This window comes from Microtus oregoni, unplaced genomic scaffold, assembly GCF_018167655.1.
Source record: "Microtus oregoni isolate MIOR12 unplaced genomic scaffold, Mior012 000018F_ref0000195, whole genome shotgun sequence".
In the NCBI taxonomy this organism is placed as follows: domain Eukaryota; kingdom Metazoa; phylum Chordata; class Mammalia; order Rodentia; family Cricetidae; genus Microtus; species Microtus oregoni.
The window spans coordinates 41,106,193-41,128,820 of record NW_024543077.1 but is presented as its reverse complement, the minus strand read 5'-3'; the positions used below and the strand labels follow the sequence as shown (position 1 = coordinate 41,128,820).

Sequence of the window (22,628 nt, the reverse complement as noted above, 5' to 3'; positions counted from 1 at the left end):
TATTTAAAAAGGGAGACAAATTCCACGTATATTTGATATGAGCCAAATGTAGTTGAGCTTATGTTTGTAGAACTAAGTTAAATATGAATCTTACCTTTATTGGTTAGTAAAAGAAAATTATAGGTAGACCTGGGATTTAAAGCTTAAAAACTTCTTTGTGTTTAATGGCATAACACTTTCAAGCCTGTATTGTATCGTGAAGTACATAGTGCTGCTTAAATAGGAAATAATCTCTGTCTCTGGGGATATGTACGTTCCCCATGCTACCTTCTAACAGAGGAAAACTTTTGTCTTTCCATTAAAAGTGAAGCATAAGAATATATAAATAAAATGAGAAAAGTAAAATTAAGATTATTCCTTTTAGCACATTCTGCTTTGTTTTTCAGTTTTGTGATTATTAAGAAAAATGAATATTGCCAAACAGTGGATTTACACCCCTTTAATCGTTTCACTTGGGAGGCAGAAGCAGGTGGATCTCTGAGTTCCAAGCCAGCCTGATCTGCAGACTAAGTTTCAGGGCAGCAAGGGCTGCTACACAGAGAAAACCTGTCTTAAAAAGAACAAGATCAACAATAACTGAATACTGAGAGAATCAGAAATTGCCATGGGTATCTGTGAATGTGTTCTAATGTGTGGTAGTGCTTTATACTTGTGCCTGTAGGGCTCCATATATGGACCACTGTGTCAGTGACACCAAGGAAGAGTAAGAAGATAATTGATAGTGATACAGGCACAATGCATGCTAATGATTTTATCTTCATTCATACCTCCACAGTTATGAATGCTTTTATATAAGGTTCAGTCTTCTTTGCTAGTTTTCTATATTTTATATCTCCACAGCAAATTTTTTAAGTAAATAATTTGTCAATACACATTGTAAAACTTGCCAATAATCTCAGTATTCATTTTTAGTTTTTATTTATAGTTATATTTTAATGACATTTATTCTATGCATATCATCATTTACCATACAGAAGAAATCAACTCTAAACAAGCAAACACTGTACTTATACAGTCTGCCTAATGAGAACTTTATGACATAAGGATAAGCAAAATAAATTTCTTATTATGTATGAGGTTTTTACTAAGAATACCATCACTACAGAAACAAACTATAAAGGAAACCTTGGACTCTTATGTTGAAAATGACCACTTAGGAACATTATTTAAAGTCAAATTAGGTAGATAAGTGCATGAAGGTTTTGTGCATATCTTTTATCCAGTGCCATTGTCTACTGTGTGTGCTTGCTTCTTGTACATGTAATAATGACAGTGATTCAAATGAACATGTACAAGGAAAAGTTATATTTGACAGACAGCTCATCTAGCAAATCATCCAGAAACAAATTAAGATAGGGAGTTAAGCAGGGACTTTGAGCCAGAAATTTCCACTAATAATTTACTTCCTATGATTTGTTAACCTACTAATATAAAGCCCATGTCCAACTGCCTAAGGTAGCACTGCTAACAGCAGACTTTAGCATCGTAAATCAATAAAAAATTAAGAAAATGCCCCACAGAAATATCCAGGGACCCCCACATTGGAGGGCATTTCTCACAATGTCCCCACATATCACATGACTGAAAGTAGTTGTGGCATGTTGACAAGAAAATTGAACTACAAAGTTATAGCTTTAAAATAGCACATTCTAACTTAACACTAATTTGTAAAAGAGAAATACATAATTTGTGATAATATAACAGTATCTCTGCTAGAAGATCCAAGCCATTCCCTGTCTGCATTCTTCTTGGTGCTTGTAGTTGGAGATTAGAATTTTCAGATCATTCTGTACCCATTGCTTTGGCATTATTGTCTCTAAACCACTGGACTAGTAAGCCTGATTAATTGTTGTTCTGTTACAAAGCACTGAATGTTTAGAAGTTAATAATGGTTATTTGGTAGTAGATATAGAACTGTCCTTCAACATAAACAAATAAACTTTTATTTTGGAAACATTTGCCATTGAAAAAATAAAGCACCATGGAAGCCCATCATTTCATTCACAATGATGTCCATATAAAACAAGTGAAACAGCGAGAGAGGCAATGTCAATGGGAAAAAAATGAATTAGTAGGAATCACAAACAGACCCAAAAAACATCTGCAAATCTGCCCCATGTAAATAAGAATTCGACTAACCTAAGATCCCACCACTACTGGATCCATAGTTTAGACATCAGCAAAGAGGGCTACAGAAGGCCATGTAGCTATAGCTATGAGAGAGTGTCCCAAGAACACAGGTAGTTAAACAAAGTACTTTAGACAAATTAGTGCAGACACCCTTTCTGTTATTTTCTAAGTAACAGTTTTCTCAATGCAGCAATCACATCCTTGTTCCTGAGGCTGTATATCAGGGGGTTGAACATGGGAGTCACAATGGTGTAGAGCAGAGACAGCAGTTTGTCAGTTCCTGGAGAGTGAGTAGACTTCGGTCTCAAGTAGGTAACAGTAGCGGATCCAAAAAATAAAAACACCACAAGCAAATGAGAAGAACAAGTGGAGAAGGCTTTTGCCCTTCCAGTGGTAGTTGGCAACCTCAGAATGGTGGCAATGATTTTAGTATAAGAGGCAAGGATCAACATAAAAGGGAGGGCAGCAAAGAGGATAGCCACTAAGTAGACAGACAGCTCATTAATAGAAGTGTCTCCACAGGCCAGCTTGAGAATTGGAGGTAAGTCACAGAAGAAGTGGTTGATTTGGTTAGAACTGCAAAAATGAAGAGAGAATATCTGACAAGTTTGTCCTATTTGGACTGGGATACCGCCGAGCCAGGAGCCTGCAGCCAGCTGAGTGCATTTTGTTGGGTTCATGACCAAGGGATAGTGCAGGGGATTGCAGATGGCCACATAGCGGTCATAAGACATCACAGCCAGCAGGAAACATTCAGTGGCTCCCAGTATTAGGAAGAAGCATGTTTGTGTGGCACAGGCCAGCTTGGATATGTTTCTATTCTGAGTATCGATGTTGTACAGAATTCTAGGAAGAGTGACTGACACATAACAGATTTCCAAACAAGAAAAGTTTGCCAGGAAAAAATACATGGGCTTCTGTAGTGCTGGATCAATTCTAGTGATTACAATTATGAAGCTGTTTCCAATTAGGATAATTAAGTAAACTATGGAGAACATTCCAAAGAGAAACCCTTGGAGGTTGGGGAGGTCAGAGAATCCCAGAAGGATGAATTGTTTGACTGTGGAGCCATTGTCCTCTGCACTGATCTCTGCATATTCCATGTTTGGAGATGACTCGTTCAAAAGTGCAGATCATGTCACTGACTTTGGTTTTCTTATATAGCACATAAGCTACATATATCACACTCCAAACTTCCTAATTGTCTAAAGAATACAAAGATATACACATGTATCTTATATGTTTTCTCAAATGCTGAGGAAGTATACTTCTAAACAACTACCATATATAGAGAAATTTTCAGTACTTTTGTTTGTATATTTGCAGTGTTATCATTTTGTGCTTTCTTGGATTATTATGCACACAGCTTTAATTGTTTTCTCAATACTTTAAGTGCAGAATTTTGGTTAATATTGTTAAGTAATGATTCATTTTTTTAAAAATTATTGTTTTAATTTATTTCAATCTACTCCTCCATTTCTGTTCAGAAAAGTTATATCTCCCATGGGTATGATTCTTTCTTACTATTGACATCTCTGCCAAATATTTTGTTTTATAATTATTTTGAAATTAATTTCAGAAATTATAAATAATACATAAGTAAATATTCAAAAGGTTCAAAAAGGTCCAGTGATAAAATGTATTATTCTTTCAACTTTATTCCTCTTTTAGTTTTGCTATTTTGAAACAGGATAATTTAGTACAAATAGTCTAACTGTCCACCAAATATTATATGGAATTTAAAACAATTAAATGTCGTCTTTCCTTTCAGACTTTGAAAACCAATGTCCTAAATTTTATACAGATTTTAAAGTTTGTGTCCTTAAACTAGGAACTTAGTAATAAATAACAAAAGTTAATGTCATTCAATCTCAGGATGCTGAAGGATCAGAAGTTCTCCCGTGCTTTCCCATCTGCCCACATGTTCAGGAAAGTGTACCTAAGGGGTGTATCTCTCTATTCTGAATAAATGTCTATTGTATCAAAACTTCGTCCGTCAGATCTCACGTCATGCTGTTCTAAGCCCTTCATTTTCACCCTTGGTGTACGTATTCAGCTACCTCCCTTCTTCCATTCTTCCACTGTATGCTCTCTGGAGGTTTTAAGCTTTAATGTGCTAGCATTCATGGATTCATTATCCTAGGCTATATTTATCTTTAGAAATATAGTTTCCCTTTAATTCTCTTTCACCATACATTTTTCTCTTTTCAAAAGCTCTTCATAAAATTTCAAAGCATTTAGAAAATTCTGGAAGTATTTCAGAAATAATAACCCCAAGCGTTTCTTCATCTAAAAATTATCACATACTCTGATTCTACCCCTTATCCTTCTTGTAAATATACTTCAACCAAACTGTGCATCTGTTTAACTCTGTTCAGTAGTAAATACTTTTAGTAAAATGTAGCAGAATTAAACTGTAATTTCAAAATCATAAAATTTGTTCAGAAATTCTTTTCTAATTCATTACAATATATAGTCACTACAGAAGGCATTTAACAATTTTTCCTAATGATTATCACAATATAGTACTATATACATAGACATTGACAAACTCATACAGCTAGATCATTTTCTTGAAGACCAGGATGTATCATGTGAGCCAGATGGGCTTGATAGATGTTGCTATGAAAAGTGCCATTATCACAGTCTAAGAAATGGAGAAGTTTAAAGTGTGTCTTCTCCTTTGGTTTTAGTGAGTTTTATTGTTGAAGGTCGGGGTGATACAAAGGGGCTTTCTACATTAAAATAAGTTCTGAGGCATTTCAAACCATTTCACTAAAAATGTGTGTTTCTATATAGAGATATGCTTTTTAAGATACTATATAAAATTTCATAAGCAGATACTTTGCTTTCTCTATTTCTACAGAAACCTTTTTCTGTTTGATTAGGAAGTATCAATATTTCATTTGGGAGAGAAAAATCATCACCACATGTTGTATAAATACATGAAATTTTCAAACAAAATATAAATGTTATAAATAAATAACTTTTTAAATTGAAAAGACATCCTTTTCATTCACCTTTATTAAACTTTCCTTTTTAAATTAGATTGGAAATTCATATATCTATCAAAAATTGTTACCATTTATTTGTTCTTTTCTTTGATATTTTCCAGATGAATCCCTGACCTGCTATATGTCAGACAATTGGTCTGGCACTGTACTACCCCATCAGTCCTTGCACTTCTGTCCACAAAGTGTGCTCAATGATGCAGCAGCTCTCCTACTTTTCTGTTTGAAAACATTTAAATATCTAATTTTAGCTAAGAAACAGAGCTTAAAGAGGGATATGTGGAAATGATATTATATTCATATAAGAAATAATCAAGAAATAAAATTGTAAAATTATTATGCATTACAGAAAAGTATAGACATTTTGCTTTGAATAAAGATATTTATTTCACATATCTTGTGAAACAATGGATTTCTTGGTTGTCAATATTGTGATATCAAATCATAATCCATAAAATGCTGACTGAGATAATATATGAATTAAAATCAAATATAGGAACTAAAAGTATAATTGAATACATGGGTTCAGAAATGACTCTATAGCAAAAATTTTAAAACTGAAATGGAAACTACACCAATGTCCCCTCACAATTGTAGATTCTTTTATTTCAGTTCTTAATTATTGACAACCATGAGTTCTTTTGATAAATGTAAGATACAGGTATATTTATGTTCAATAAACATTTTGATTACTTACTTATGCAGGTAGATTTTTATGAAATATGATCTCTAGTTCTTTTGTTTGCTTTTTGAATAATTTATTTAATTTTATTTCAAGTGTAAGGGTCTCAGATTTCTTGGAACTGAGTTACAGAGAGTTGTAAACTGCCATGTGAGTACTCAAAATTGTGCCCAGGTCCTCGGGAAGAGCAGCCAGTGCTCTTAACCACAGAGCAGTCTCTCCAGCTTTGAAGTCTAGTTCTTATATTTGTAAAATAGCTTAAATAATGTGTAACAGAAAATCATTACTCTAAAACTAAAATGAAAAATTAGTTACTATTAGATTCATGATAATTCATAAGACGATAATGTCTTTAGTGACTTTGACAATACTTCCTGCTACATAACTTGTCATATTTAAAAAGAGTTCATATTTTGCTCTCAGCCAACTTAGCGATATCATCTTAAAGTCAATGCAAAGAAGTACATAAAAATATAAATTTGATAACTATCCAAAATAGAATTATGTGAAACATGACCCTTACCTTTATAAATTTTCAGAAGAGAAATAATAATAAATAAGTTTTTTTATTTCTAAGCTTAAGTATGAGTTTATTTAAAAAGAGATTAATCACCTTCCCGCATACTTTTCACACTGTGGGGTTTAAGTAGCATACTGTCTCTGCTCTGGGAATAAATTCTTTCCTAAGGACTTTATTCTAATTGGTTGGAATATTTTTTCTTATGAATCAAGACGCTCAACAATGCAAAGCAAAACAAAGAAGCAAAAACTACAAAAATATATTTTAGCAAACCATTCCTCTTGTAGTCTTACTATTTTTTTTCTATTTTCTAATTATGAGTTCCAGAAGTAGTGGTTCATGGCTACAAACCCAGCACTTGGGAGGTTGAGGCAGGATCATTGTGAGCTTGAAATCATTAATATGTTTATGGCATATGAAATAATTACTATTATTACACTTTATATTCAAACCACTACATGATGATGATAAAGATGCATATTTTACAAAATTTTTAGTTATTATTTATGTGTACATGTGCATGCATGTGGTGCCATGGAGGGCAGAAGAGGACACTTGAGCATCTGAAGCTGGAGTAATGGGGGTGTTAAGTCAAGTCATGTGGGTGTGTTAATAACATACCCATCATGTGGAGGAGAAGCAGCAAAAGCTGTTAGCTGATAATAATGTGCCCAAGTTAGTAATAATACTTATAACAATAACAAAAGCAGCAGTAGTAATAATATCTAGAAGAAGAAGAAACATGAAATGGGACATTCAATTGAAACATTCCCAAATTTCTAAGAGATCAAAGACATAAAGAAAAGTGGAAAATCTTTAAGACAGTTAAGTTTGCCTCCATAAAAACTTTAAGGAACTGATTTGTTTAGTAACGTTGTTTTATGAGTTACATGTAGTAGATGAAATAGAGTTTCATATGCAAGGCAATCCTCTGCAATGTTCAATGTAATATGTAATGTACAGGGCATTGAAATGACAAGAAGAAAAGATAAATCACAATTAGCAAATATTGGATATTAAACAAATAAGCACTTCTTATAGCCGTGGTATTTAGGAAATAATAAATAATATTTCTCATATTTTGTAGCATTATGTAAGATAAGTAGATGACATTGATTCTTAAAACCCATAAACACTTATTTTAAAAGTAATATATAAGTTATATAATCTTAATGATAGATAGATCCCATCTGCAGCAAGTTACAATGAGGTTAGGCAAGTATTTTATAAAGCAACATTTCCTCACAGTCCTCACCCTGAATAGGACCACTCATAAATTTCCATTTTTCACAAACAGAATCAAATTCCAAGTCCTTTACTTGTTGTCTCTGAATACTGTGGTCATGACTCTCTATTTGTAATGTGCATCATTGGACTTTTCAGTCAGATTAGGATTTAAACATTATTCTTGTTAAAAACAGATCATGTTTCTGCCCCAAATCCTTATTTTTTCTGTTTATCAGGTACAATGAGAACATAGGGATTTCTCAGTTTCAATTTTCTTCCATTCATCCTGCAGTACCTGGAGAAGCTCTTTCCTTTATGGGTTTTTATTATATTTTTCTTAGTTTTATTTGCCTGTTGATGTTAATATTTCTACTCCATATTACTAGTGTCTTGTGACCTCTTTACAAAAGATAATTGGTGATTTATATGTTATTCTTTTTTACATCATCTGGGGTAGACTTTTCATTATTGATCATTTGGGTGATGGACACACATTTATATTGTCTTTTTCTAAGCAAAAATCATTAGCACATTGTGTTTTTTTAGCCTTACTTTGGAATCGAAAAGTAAATGTGTTTAGTAGTGGCTTATTTACAAAGATCTCGGAGAACACATACAAATTTTACAAAGTGTTGCATGCCTAAATCTGATTGTTAGGTTATCATGTGTCTGAATTTATTTCGTTCCTATGTAAAGCCATTTTAAAGTAAGAATAAACACTAAACAATTAGATTTTAGTATAATATGAAGTTGTAAATATTAACATAAAGTCTTCTAAGACTATTAGAGAAGCTATATCCATGGAGTTTTAGAAATATGGTTGCCTCTCCAAGTACAACAATGAAAGATAAGGCATCATGGATAAAAATTCATGGGGCTCAGAGAAAAAGAACTAGAGGTAACTAAGGAATGCTGAGTGAAATAGTCTCATTGTTATCCAGTACCAAGTAATCAACTCTGAAATCATACTAGTAAATTTATAATCACTGAAAAAGTTTATATATATATAAATATATATGATTTAAAATATATAAAAGTTCATATATATATTTATATGTATATGAATTAAATGTATATGATTTGTGACAACAGTAAAGAAATAGTGGTCATGATTTGAATAAAAGACACAAATAGCAATGATATCAGAGAGGAAAGCAAGGGGGAAGATAATGTGAATAAATTTTAATTTCAGTTATAAAGAATACTTTGAAAGACATTGCTACATTCACAATGTACACATTTTTATATTTTTATTTGCTTTTATTTAAACCTTAAGTACCAATGTCACAAGAAATATATTACTGTAGTCATTTTAATATCTGATAAAATACACTTCAAATTACACTAATCAGAACAGATATAATATATATCATATGCAATCAAAAGAAAAATCATGGAAAAAGTTATTACAACTCTAAATAAGTAGACAGCAAACACCAGGTCATTCCATTTCATAAAAGGAACTCTATTATCACTGTAATCACATATTTCTGTCCATATAGTCACAGGGGATGTCCTCAGTTTCCACTCTTTCCAAAAGACAGATCATTCGGACAAAACATAAACTGGAAACTGCTGGAACTAAGTTACGTAATAAACTTAGTGTACTATTCTCATGGAACTATTTCTAAAGTGTGTGTGTGTGTGTGTGTGTGTGTGTGTGTGTGAATTTGTGGGAATATATTACCCCAGCACCTGATTGGAAGACCAAGGTCAAGCTGAAAGTGGGAGTACTCTTCCGCATATGTGACTTTTAGGGATAATATACGTGTCATTATTTGTGGAAGTAAGAGATTTTACACACTAGGTCATCTTACTGACATAATTGAAACTAACTTTACATAGTAGTTTTAAAAATCATTGCATCTGAATGTTTAAAGTTGTATATAGGATTTAAAATAGTATATCAGAATTTGTGGTACAATAAATAGAGTTATATTAATTGTATCTAATGTTTATTTGTAAAGATATTTCAGAATAAGTATAAAAATGAAAATGATATGTATTTAATTTGGTAATACATACATCACTACATACATTTTCAGAGATATATTTCTCTCAATATAACAAAAAATTTATTTTGAAATTATCATTGGTATAAAAACAGAAAAGATACACAGTTAAAGATAGCTATATCTATGAACTTAATTATAAACACATACAAAGTCATATCTACAATATAAATCATATTATATTTTAGTAAATTGTTTGCATAAGAATTTTCTCAATGCTGTTTTGACATCCTGGTTTCTTAGACTGTATATAATGGGATTAAACATGGGAGTCATAACAGTATAGAAAAGAGAAAGCACTTTGTCAGTTCCACCCAAATGACTAGTATTAGATCTAAAATATGTAACCATACCTGATCCAAAAAATAACATCACAACTGCAAGATGAGATGAACAGGTGGAGAAGGCTTTGGCCTGACTGGTGGCTGACGGCAACTTCAGCACTGTAGAGATGATTTTACTATAGGAAAAGATTATTAACAGGAATGGAACCAACACAAATATCCCAGCCCCTAGGAAAACCATCATCTCATTCACAAAGATGTCCCCACAAGCCAGGTGAAGTACTGGGGGTATGTCACAGAAGAAGTGGTTGATTTGATTGGAACCACAAAACGAAAGAGAAAAAATCTGTGATGTCTGCCCTATCTGTGCTGGAATTCCACTGACCCAGGAGCCAATCACCAGCTGAGAACACAGTCTCTGGTTCATGAGTAGAGGATAGTGCAGAGGTTTGCAGATGGCCACGTAACAGTCATAGGCCATGACAGCCAGCAGGAAGAGCACTCTGCAGCCCCCAGGATAAGAGTGCAGCACATTTGTGTAGCACAGGCAATGAAAGAGATGCTTCTTCTCTGGGTCCCAAGGTTGTAGACCATTCTGGGGAGACTAATTGATACATAACATATCTCTAAAAAGGAAAAGTTGCCAAGGAAAAAATACATGGGTGTCTGAAGAGCAGAGTCCAGCCTTGTGATGAGCACAATGGTGCCGTTGCCCAGTAGGATAAAGGAATACATGACAATAAGCAGTCCAAACAGAAGCCACTGGAGATGAGGAACATCTGAGAATCCCAGAAGAACAAATTTCTTCAGGTTGGTCAGATTTCCTCCTTGTGGTTGATGTTGGTTTCTCATCTGTGGAGAAGATTCAGGCAGCATGGTTGTTTAATTTTCAACGGGGATTAGAGGTTTCTATCCTAGAATCCAGACATCCTAATTAATTTTCATTATCTGTAATCACTGTGCACTGTAAAAGTATGGCTGCTTACAAATTTTACTTTTAGTTATTTAAAAACTTGTGCATTATTGTGGTAAAGATTCCCCAATATACCTTCAAAATTAATATTAGCCTCCGTATCTACAGCTCAGGCTACATACAGCATGCCCAACACAGCAGAGACCTTGGCATCACTTGAAACTTCTGCTAAATACCTCAACATTTTTGTATTGTCTCTAATACCATCAGTTATACATCTGACAGTGCTTCTATTAGTTTTGAGAACTGGCTCAGCAGTTAAAAACACTGGCTGTTTTTACAGAAGACCCTGGTTTGATTACACACACAAATGGCAGTTCACAACTATAACTCCAACTTGCAACTGTAACTCCAGTTAGAGGCTAATCTGAAATGATTGTATTCCAGCAATTCCAACCCTTAAAATAGAAATAAAATAAAAAAGATAGTTAAGAGAGCACAGTTCATGTAAATTCCTTCATGTAAATTTTGTTAGATTTTTGGGAAAACTAAGTCATTAATATTTTTATAATATAATTTGAAAAACATTTACTAGAAACTTAAAATAAATTTGGTCCTGCCCTTATCCATAAATTATCTCCAATTGATAATCACTAACAAAACAAACATTTATTTTCTCCGGTACAGTCTAATTGGTATATAAACCACTCTTTATTGCAGGGCCCATTGCCAACAGTAGATGGCCAGCACCAAGCAAATACAATGGCATTTTGGGTTTATATATTGTCTGTAATACGTTGTCATGGCATTTTTTTTAATCCTTACAAGCCCTTTGCATACATATTATCATTTCCAGTTTTGAACTTGCAGGGATTTTACTGTATGAATAGATGAGCCCCTGGGTTTTTTCTTTTATTTCATTTGCTTGTTACCATCTGTTTGCTTGATTCTGGTATGTTTTTCAACATAATTTATTTTCATATTATTTTCTAAATGTCTGTTGTTTTCTAATGAGAGAAAAATATGGATTTTGTTGGGATGGGTACAGAGAGGAAACCATAATTAGAATATGTTTTATGGAAAAAGTAATTTCAATTAAAAAAGAAAATGATAGAAAATTACAAATTTGTATACGTAAATGACTTAGCAAAATGTGTTTTAATAAATGCATATCTATAGTTTATTTATTTAACATTTTATAATGATTGTATAATTACAGCTTTCAAAGTACTCATTTTTAGATAGTTTCAGTAGTGCAGCATATATTATTTATTTAGTTCAAGGTTTTCTTTCATCTTATAATTTAATTTGCACATGTTGACCTCATTTTCACTTCAAAATGACAAGCAATTTATCAATAATTACTTAAACATTTGAGATATTATAGTTAAAAGAAATGCCATTCTGAATTATATTAAGTTGGGGTTATAGAAGATTTTACTCATTTAATCCTACTTAGAAACATGTCTTATGAAGATGCTGATAGAAGTGCAATGGAGGACAGACAGGTCACTATGTGTAGAGGACACCATCACAATTTCAAAGTTCTCTACAAACCAGCTATTCAGATAAGCACTGTTTAACTTCACATTTTAAAGAAATAGAGAGATGAAAATTAGAGCACATGATAACTTTTACTAGTGCGTTATGGATTTCACCATAGTAAACTTTCTTAACTGGGCTTGTTTCATCTCAAACTCTCCATTTTGTTATCAGTGAGACAATACTTCTTTGAGCATTTTAATTAGTGAGACCTAAATATTGCAAAAAAACTATCATTTATTAACACAAGTTGATTCTTCAGTTTGTTTCTCTACTTATGTAAATTGTAGATATTTCATATTAAGGTGTTACTTTTTCCATTAATTAATCACACTGTTTATTAAATATTTAATTGGTGGCTTTTTTATTTGCTTTATTGAAAACTTCTCTTTCAAACCTTTTTTCTTCAGGATCATAAATTTTACACATAGAGATTGAGTATTTTCATATGTGACAGAGTGGTCTTCCTTCATTGTAGCAGCTAAATTTGTGCTTTCACAACCCTGAAGAGAATGCTTCCTCGGCATTCTGAAATGATCTCTGATTTACCACTTATACCTATTGATCTTTAATCTCTACAATGCCATGCAATGGATTTCGTCTAGAACAAAAAAGTGTACAAACATAATCATCAATATTGGACTGATTCCTACAAAATGAGGTGTAGTTGAATTGTTTTCCATTTTTTTCTAATGTGTAAGATATATATTTTGGTAACATTAGATCAGAATTTATTAAGCTATCCACTGACCTAGCAATTCTAAAACTACTTAGGGTAATTTTCTGAATTACACCGCTAAATATAGGTCAAAATCTTGAGGTAGTGAAAGCACACAGGTTTCTACAAATTCTATCAATATTTGTTTTCAAATACCATGCTTAATTCTATGTGTTCTGATGGATTTACTCTAAATAGATTAATTAAAATTTGGTCAGTGATATTTTTTGAATCTCACCTCTGCTTGACATTCATTCTGGGAATGAGTTTCATCTCCCTGCACTGACAAAATTTTAAAGAAACCTTTGAAATCTTTCTGAAGGTGATGTAGCCATGAATCTGTTTTCACATTTGTCTTCTTTCCTTAAACTCTCCTTCATGTAACTACAATATCAGGACTTTACCCAAGAATGTTTTTTTTTTTTAAAGATTTCTCTATGGTTATAATGAAATTTATCACACAAATCCTAAATGACACTCAAAGAAAAGGCTGTGACTACTTTACTATTTCACTCATTTTTTTTCTTTTTTAAAGGGTACACTCTGCACTATCTGATACTTATTGTGCCTTTCAGCTTTGAAATAAAAAACACTCTATTTAAAGGAAATTTTCACTGTCAAAAAGAAAAAGATAATTAATCAGTGGAAAAGAGCAGTAAAATTCTCCTATATGATGTTTTCAAGTGGCAACAAATAATGTAATTCATTCCTACATAATACTTCTAGATTTACTCACTCTTCAATTTAACATTGTGTTGTATTAAATATAGTTACTCAAATGACATTCTGGCCATACGTATCTTCTGCTCTTGAACAGATGAAGATATAAAGAGGAGAGATTTATTCACTGTGGTATTCTCAAATAATATTCTTTTTTAGTAAATGCTTAATGTGTAATATATTTGAGTAATAAGAATAATGCCAGGGAATTTCTATTTTAAATTTCTCTTGTCTGAATAAATTCAAAGACTTAAATGAGTTTTTAAGAGCATTCTAGGCCATTCAAAGTTCAGAATTTCCATAGTTTTTGGAGTGCATTTTGCTATGCACAAACACTATACTATCTGTAATGACTTTCAGTAATGACATAGATCTCGAAATACATTCATTACTTTTATATTACGCAATACTTATTTCCAAGAATTATCACGATTCTTTAAAAAATAATTTATCTTTGTATTTCACTAGTATAACAAATATATTACACATGTTTTTTAACTCCAAGACACTGGTTAAAATATGATTAAGACTGATTAAAGGGATATTCCACTTCCTTCTTAAATTGTTAAAATGTGCTCCTTCAATGTGATGTTTTCTATAAAATTATCTATGCTTCACAAAATTATCATAGCTGAATATTTTTCTAACTTGAAGTGGTTCAACATCTGTGTTTACTGTTAACAATTACTGTACAAATTATATTTATTTACTAAAACATACATTAACAATTAAATAAATTGTTTTCTAAAATAAGTTAAGTGAAAGTTTTAAATACATTAATATTGAACTGTATTGGATATATAAGTCATATTTACCTTTTTAATGCAGATTAATTTTTATTTTTTATCACCATGATTTAGATGTCTAATTTATTTTAAATGGAACCACTTGTATCATCAAAGCTTTGTCATTTTCTGCTATGATATTTTGTTTCTGAATATAATAAAGTTCTCTTCAAACAAATGCAGTTCTGTCTTCCACCAGAAATAGGTGCACATACCTAAATTTCTGTCAGTAAATCTCTGTGCACATATCTAAATTTCTGTTAGTTAATCTCTTTAATGCTTCCTTCTTTGGCTATTTTATTTCTGCTAGATAATGTTTACTCTACTTTAACATGTAAATTGGGTCCCCAATAGAATTTAAGGCACAGTGTGGTTTATTTCCTAGACACGGACAGTTGCTGAGCAACACTGTGATAGACAGCAATACACTGACAACAATTACCTAATTTGGAAACACTTTTAGCTGTGATGTTCTCTATTATGAAGACACTGTGTATAACCTTGGTTCATACTAGACTGAGGCTGGGAGAATGAAGTTTTCTGAAGTCTGTCTACAATAATGGGTTCTGTCTCTTGTATTCACAGGATAGCTTGTGTTATGGTTTTAACAAACAAAATAATCTTTATTTAGGATGAATTGAGAACCTGGAGTAAGCTAAACTGAAAAATCTGTGAAGAAAAAAATCTGTGTATTCCAAACTTCAAGCCTTAGAGTAACAATTGCTTCTAATGAATTATCATGAATGAGGAAAATAATATTGTTAAAATATGGTGTAAGAAAAGTAAATAAAAATAATTTTGAAAAGCATCTTCAGTGTAGTTTTACATCTCTAACATATGACGTCTTCATATTGTTCATTAAATAGTGACTTATAACAATTTTGGAGATTCTGAACATGAGGCAATACTATCTGTGAATTCATATTTCATCAGACATGTTCTGCATAGTGTGCTCTTGAAACATTTTCCCTTCCTCTTCTGTGTAGTTCTCTGGGCCCAGGAAGGAAGGATTTCCTGAAGACATCAATTTAGGACTGAGTGTTACAAAGTGTCTTATTCTCCGTGCATTGTCCACTTGTGGGTATCTGTGCTAGTTACCATCTACTGTGAGAGGAAGCTTCTCAGAAGATCAGTGACCAAGGGACCAGTTGATTTGTATAGCAGAATGTCATAAGGGGTCATTTTATTCCTACGTTCCATTACCAGAGTCAAAATGTATTCAGTTTTCTCCTAGGCCCATGGTTTATCATCTCTCAGGCTCGTGTTAACCTTAGCTGTGTCAACTGATTGGGTGAGTTTTAAACCCAACCTAGAGCGGTTTGTCCTCTGACATTTGAGTCACTAGTGCATCAGAATAGCTTGCTCTTCACCATTATAGATCAGAGGTTTTGTAGATACAATGATGGTTATCTTTCTCCACTAATAGTGTGTCTTCCCATACTATGAACGTTAGTCAGATTGGAGAAGCTTCCATTTAGGCACCAGCTTAACTATTTGGTGTTCCATAATATAAATGTTGTCGTTAGCAATAAGACCTTACAATCAGTGTGTGTAATCAGCAATAAATATCATTAGTTGAAGATTTCTTTAAGTATTTCTTAGACATTTGTGTTTCATCTTTTGAGAACTTTCGTTATAGTTCTGAACCTCATTTTTAATTGGACTATTGTTTTTCTGAATGTAGTATTTTTTAATTATTAATAAAAATTTTCTATACTTACCCTTTCTGGATGTGTATTTGGACAAATTTCCTCCTATTCTCTAACCTACCACTTCTGAAAGATGGTATTCTTTGCAATACTGAAGCTTTGCAGTTTCAAGTTGTGCCAGTTCTTAGTTTTTCTAGTACCTATGCTATTGGTGTCTTGTTCAGAAAATTTTTCCTCTACCAGTTATTTCAAGCCTCTATACACATTTCCTTTTCTATCATATTTAGGGTCTGTGATGTTCTGAGATTTATTTGAGGGAACACTTCTTCAGCTAAATATCATTACAATTCCTATACAGAATTTAGCTGTCACTGTCAAAAGACATGCTCTGTGCCTAACATTGATGAAAAAGAAAATCCTATTTGTGTCATAGTCAGAGAAAAGAATGAGACATATTTTTCAATTCTAGAGTTTACTCATTTGAATAAAAATAAGAATAATAAAACAACAACAGCAAAACAAGTAAAAAAGAAAAGAGTAAGACTTAAGAGTCTGAGAAATTAGCTTTCATTAGCTAAATAAATGATGATGTTATTTCTAATCATTATTAGTATGATCTCACAGACAATTTTCATGGAATATAAGAGTTTGAAAATGCAACAGAATTAGAAAAAATTAAGTATAGTTTTGAAATGCTATTTATATCTCTTTGCTTTTCTTTGTTTTTTGAACTTTGTTATTATTAAACACAACTATTTATCCTATATTACTTATTTTCCCCCTTGTATTTCTAAATTGTACTAACTATACCTGTTTAATTAATGTATAATATTTTTATCTTCACCCAATTACCAACATTGTGAATTACACTTATAAAATTCAGGAATGTTTTTGAGTTAATATCTGATAAAAAATCTAAGAATACTAAAGCAATATACATTCAGCTTGAATTTGTATACAATCAAATGGATATAAATAGGCACTTTAATTTTGGCTTCTTTAAAAGTCTTTCATTTTATATTTTTATAAACATAACCTTCATATAAAACTGCTTCCATTTATTTTTATTTTCTGATCATATGTCCATGATCATATGTTTTAAATATTTCCATGTGTTATTTTTTATTTGAAATGCAGAGATTCTGGTGTATGTGAAGATGAATGTTTACACCTGGGTGGGAGCTGAGGTCCCTTGCTTTTTGAGACATGGTCTTCTACTGATACTTGTATTCAGTAATTAAGAAATACTACTGGGCTAGCAAGTCCAGCAACTTTCAAGACTCCAAGTCCTCAGCTTTAAAAAAGCTGGTCTCCTGGATACAAAATGAAATTTCCATGCTTATACAGTAAACACTTTGCTGACCGAGTCATAGCCTATGTCTGTGTCATAACATTTTGAACTTTTTATTCCTTTGTTTTGTAGTTTTAATTTAAATTTTGAGATTAAAATTTCAACACTGTTCACTTTCCCTCCAAAGCCTCCCATAAAACTCTTGATGCTCCAAATTCATGGCCTCTCTACCACTAATTTTTATTGCATTTATATATGTATATGTGTTTATCTTTGTGCACACACATGCACACATATATGTATGTATGTATTTATTCCTAAATATGTGCTGCTCAATATGTATAATGTTACTGGTACATGTTTTTAGAGTTGTCTGGCACTTGACACACAAGTGGTATGCTCTTTCCTGGAAATTACCACCTCTCCTCTCCAAGCTTTTCTCAGCTACTAGCATCATAGGGACACCTCATGAGCTATACCCTGTCCACTTCAGCATGTTCCTTGATATTATCCTCAGCTCATTTTGGTCTAGTAATGTTTGTTAGACTCTATGAATATGGCTTCTGATGTGACTAGGATAAACAATCTTATAGCAAACTCTCTAATCCTCTGACTTTTACAATCTTTTTACCACCTTTTACTCAGTATTCCATGAGCATTAAATATTTAGTTGTTTTGTAGATGTATCCATTGGGACTGGGCTCCACAAATCTGCATTTTGATTAGTTGTGTTTTCTTGTAGAACTCTTCCACTGTTTCAAAGAGGTGTTTCCTTGAACATTGAAGTCTACAATTGTCCGTGGGTATAAGGACAAATGTTTATAGAGTGCTTTCCAATTTTATGTCTGTGTACCATGTGCATACATGATGGCTCCAGAGACAAGAATAGGGCATCAGATCCACTCTATCTAGAGTAAAAGATGTTTGAGGACTTCTTGTGTTTTTTGTGTCCTCTGCAAGAGCAACAAATGCCCTTACACTGAACCATCTCTTCAACACCTAAAGATATTTGTAAATATAAATAAAACCTCACATTTCTAGAAAATAATTACACTTTCAAAAAGGATAAAGTTTCATCTTTCAGAAACAGGAATATTGATCTGTAATTTTTAATAAGAGTTACCTCAACTTAAATAGCTCATTTTCTAAGAAATTTGTATAATTCTCCTCCTAATGTTTTTCTAAACATATTTCCATACTTTTATTCTTACTTTTGCAAGTGTTTGGTATGACTATAGTAAAAAGAATGCCAAGATTGCCTCAAAATTTGTGTCCCTTCAGTAGCCACACCTTCTACTAATGTTACAACCAAGGAGGAAGAGAGACATTGCTTCAATTTATATACAAGATGTAATTAAGATTTAACACATTTTCACTTGTTTTCTGTCGAGGTAATTCTTCATCAATTTTATACATGCATATGATTAGTTCAGGTTACATTTTGTGTATAATGATTTTAGATACAGATCATGTGTATAATGAGTTCTGTATGCTCCCTTTTACCTCCTCCCCCCTCACTGTCTGTCTGTCTGTCTGTCTGTCTTTCTCTCTGTCCCCTCCTCTCTCTCTCCGAGTCCTATAAATTCTGCTTCCTATCTCTTCTTTTTTCAGAATAATGACTTTTAGTTTAATTTTGTATCTCAGTTACAACCAAGGCTCTCTGTGTTGCCATATATCAGGATTATCCATTGGAAAGTGGCCATGTGATTGGTGAATAAATGACTAAAGAAAATGGCCCGCTCACCTGAAATCTATAAATAACAGACAAGTCATTAGTGAGAATTAGTTTCTGTTGAGCTACTCCTGCACCCATGCTCGACCTGTTACACTACATTAGCTACTTTCAATCTGTCAGTGTACAAATAAAGAAAGAAAAACTAAACAGAGAATCAAAGAAGAAAGCATATGAAAGTCAAACTAAATTCATCTCAGAATAAGACAAATGCCTCTACTCAATAATCACAATCATCCAAGAGCTTCTCAGACAATCTGAGAGGAGTATTTTGCTAACATTATAAAAGAAGGTGTTGATAAAAGATATGTGCTACTTACCATCTGTAATCTGAAAAGATGAAGTCCTGTAACCAAGTATGAAATTAAGAATGCATGACAATATTAGGGTGTTTAACAAAAATTTAATAGTATTAAAAAACGTCAGAATAAAAATACATTTTTTTCTGTTAGTATAATGAATACATATGTACTTACAAGCTTTTGTCTCACGCTAGTAACTTACTGAGTAGTTTTCTCAAAGCCATCATAATGTCTTTGTTCCTCAGAGTGTATATAATGGGATTCAGAGTTGGGATCAAAATGGTGTAGAAAAGAGACAACAGTTTTCCAATTCTTTCTGATTGCGTTGGCTTGGGTTGTAGGTACGTGATGCCAGCAGTTCCATAGAACAGGACTACAACTGTCAGGTGAGAGGAGCAGGTGGAGAAAGCTTTGGCCCTTCCTTTAGCTGAGGACAGTTTCAGAATGCTGAAGATAATTTTGCAATAGGAAACAAGTATCAGCACAAAGGGAACCATGACAAACACCATTGCAACTATGTAGACTGCTATCTCATTCACAAATGTGTCTCCACAAGCTAGCTTGAGGACAGGTGGGATGTCACAGATGAAATGATTGATTCTGTTAGATCCGCAAAAGGGTAGTGAGAATATCTGGTAAGTTTGTCCAATCACAACTGGAATGACGCTGATCCAGCAGGCAGCAACCAGCTGTGTACAGATCCTGTGGCTCATGACTAGGGAATAGTGCAGGGGGTTGCAAATGGCCACATAGCGGTCATAGGCCATAGCTGTCAGGAGGAGGCACTCTGTGCCTCCCAGCATAAGAATGAAACACATTTGTGTGGCACAGGCAAATATAGAGATATTTCCTTTCAGAGTACAAAGGTCCGTGAGCATCCTGGGGATGGTGACGGTTACATAACAGATTTCTACGAAAGAAAAATTGCTTAGGAAAAAATACATAGGGGTCTGCAGAGCAGGGTCAATTCTTGTTATTAGCATTATAGTGCTGTTGCACATCAGAATAGTCAGATACATGAGCAAAAATATCCCAAACAGAATCCACTGGAGATGGGGGACATCAGAAAACCCAAGTAGGACAAATTCGATCAGAGAAGAGGCATTCGACTTTTTTGTTGTAAACTTCTGTTCATCTACAGACAATAAATCAAAGGTGGCAATTAATTCATACCTGACATTACATTGACCTGTTACTTTGTTTGAATTACTAACAATAATATACATAACTTAAATTGTATCATTAGTTTACAGTGCTTCAAATGAGAGTTGACAATTATAAAACCAATAAATAAAATAGTTAAAACTAACTTAATTGAAATAATAAGTTCTGTTCTGCTTTATTAAATTTGACTGTACTAACACAAAGATATTGAGTAGTGAACATTATCTTTTCAAAGACATTTTATTAGCATATGCCTTTAGTGGGGGACATTGTCTGCTCAAGTGATATAACATATATATATATATACATATATATTACTAGGAAACAGATACATGTGTGTATATAACTGTATATAGACTTTGCATGTAATTTTAGGTAAATATAAAATAATGTAATTTTTTGAGGATTCATAAAGCATCCTTGGTTTTGTCTCTCATTGCTCTGTCAAAATTTTATTTTTTTGTTATCACGATGGGAAATGGTGTGTTTTCATTGGTGTTATTTTAGTCTCAGTTTTATTATTTTTTTAAAATTATACTTTCCTTTGAACACCTCTTTTGAATTTTTTTTAAATAATTAGAACTATTCTCATTAATAAATACACTTTATTTATAGCATTTTCCTATTCTTTTCAGGTTCTTTGTAAGGGTTTCATTTAATAATGATTACTTATTTTCAAGTACAGTTTTTACTCTCTATTCTCACATTATTAGAGCTTTGTAAAAGAGCAAATGTAGTATGTGCTAAGAGTCTTCAAATGACCAAACATAAAAAGAAGCCTAAAAAGCAAAAGTAAACAGAAATTCTTATATTACCTCATATTACCATTGTCTAATGCAAAGAAGTCATCACTGTTTTATGATCCATTTATACTTTCTTTTTATTTCCTGTTTGAACAAAAAGGCTGTTCTTTATCTTTTCATAACTATCTAGAGTTCATAGCTCCCAGATCAATATAGTGAAGTTTTTGATTATGAGATTAGTGTATTTGGGTTCATACAGTCTCTCCCATTTTGTAATCCATTAGTACAAGTTTTCAAATTTGTCTCATTTCCATTTTTGATGTAAGTATTCATTACTTTAACCATCTATTATATATTGATATTATAAGAAATACAGCTGAAAAGTCGGTGATTAGTAAAAATAAGTGAGGCATTTTTAACTAAAGTGAACACAACTATTTATTTTTCTCTTTTATTAATTTATAGCTATCCTAAAGTTATCAACAAACAACAATATTGCAACTTACCTTTGGATATTTGCATGAAGTGCCCAAGTACCTTTAGGTGATTTATAACCCCTTAAACAGTTTTATTTCAGGAAGTCACACCAATTTTTCAAGGTGTAGTTTGCTTACTTTGAACACCAATGCTTCTTAAATAGGAATACTGACATTTGCCCTGGGGATAAGCTTTCCCTGAGTACCAGTTTATCATCAATAAACCTTTCATTAGGCAAAAACTCTATTTGCTTTTCACAGCTTTTTTTCTTTGCATAGACAAGTCCCTATTGTCCCACACTCGTCATCATTAATTTAGCCCATTCAGACGAGGGACTGACAGACAGAGACAGAGGAGAGAAAGAATACTATGCAGCCTGTGTCGATTTATGTGTGATAGAGTGTTTGTGTGTGTGTATGTGTGTGTGAGTGTTTGTGTGTGATGTTTGCGGGAATAAGTGTACACCAATCCGTGCCCACATATAAACATGTTTGCTTGTGTGTGTGCGAGAGAGAAAGCAGAAAAACGTGTACGTTCCCATCTATGCTTGAAAAGTCACTGTTTAGACTATTTAGGGAAACCCATAATGAATCTAGAGAAACTATATCTCATTTTTGTTTTTGTTGTATAACATTTATTTTTATTTATTTATTTGAAAATATACTACATAAATACAATTATTTTTTTATGATATCTACTCACATACTCTCCCTTCTAACTCTTTCC

The 22,628-nt window shown here is 32.6% G+C and overlaps 2 protein-coding genes and 1 pseudogene across 2 annotated transcripts; all 3 read right to left on the bottom strand.

Moving 5' to 3' along the window:
• Positions 1-2,288: 2,288 nt before the first annotated feature.
• On the bottom strand, positions 2,289-3,233 carry LOC121459041 (olfactory receptor 10AG1-like). Its single transcript, XM_041668538.1, has one exon. It carries the CDS (start codon positions 3,231-3,233, stop codon positions 2,289-2,291), a length of 945 nt encoding a protein of 314 aa, XP_041524472.1.
• Positions 3,234-9,759: 6,526 nt separating this feature from the next.
• On the bottom strand, positions 9,760-10,718 carry LOC121458712 (annotated as a pseudogene).
• Positions 10,719-19,703: 8,985 nt separating this feature from the next.
• On the bottom strand, positions 19,704-20,744 carry LOC121458851 (olfactory receptor 10AG1-like). The gene has a single exon (XM_041668177.1). It carries the CDS (start codon positions 20,742-20,744, stop codon positions 19,704-19,706), a length of 1,041 nt encoding a protein of 346 aa, XP_041524111.1.
• Positions 20,745-22,628: the final 1,884 nt, after the last annotated feature.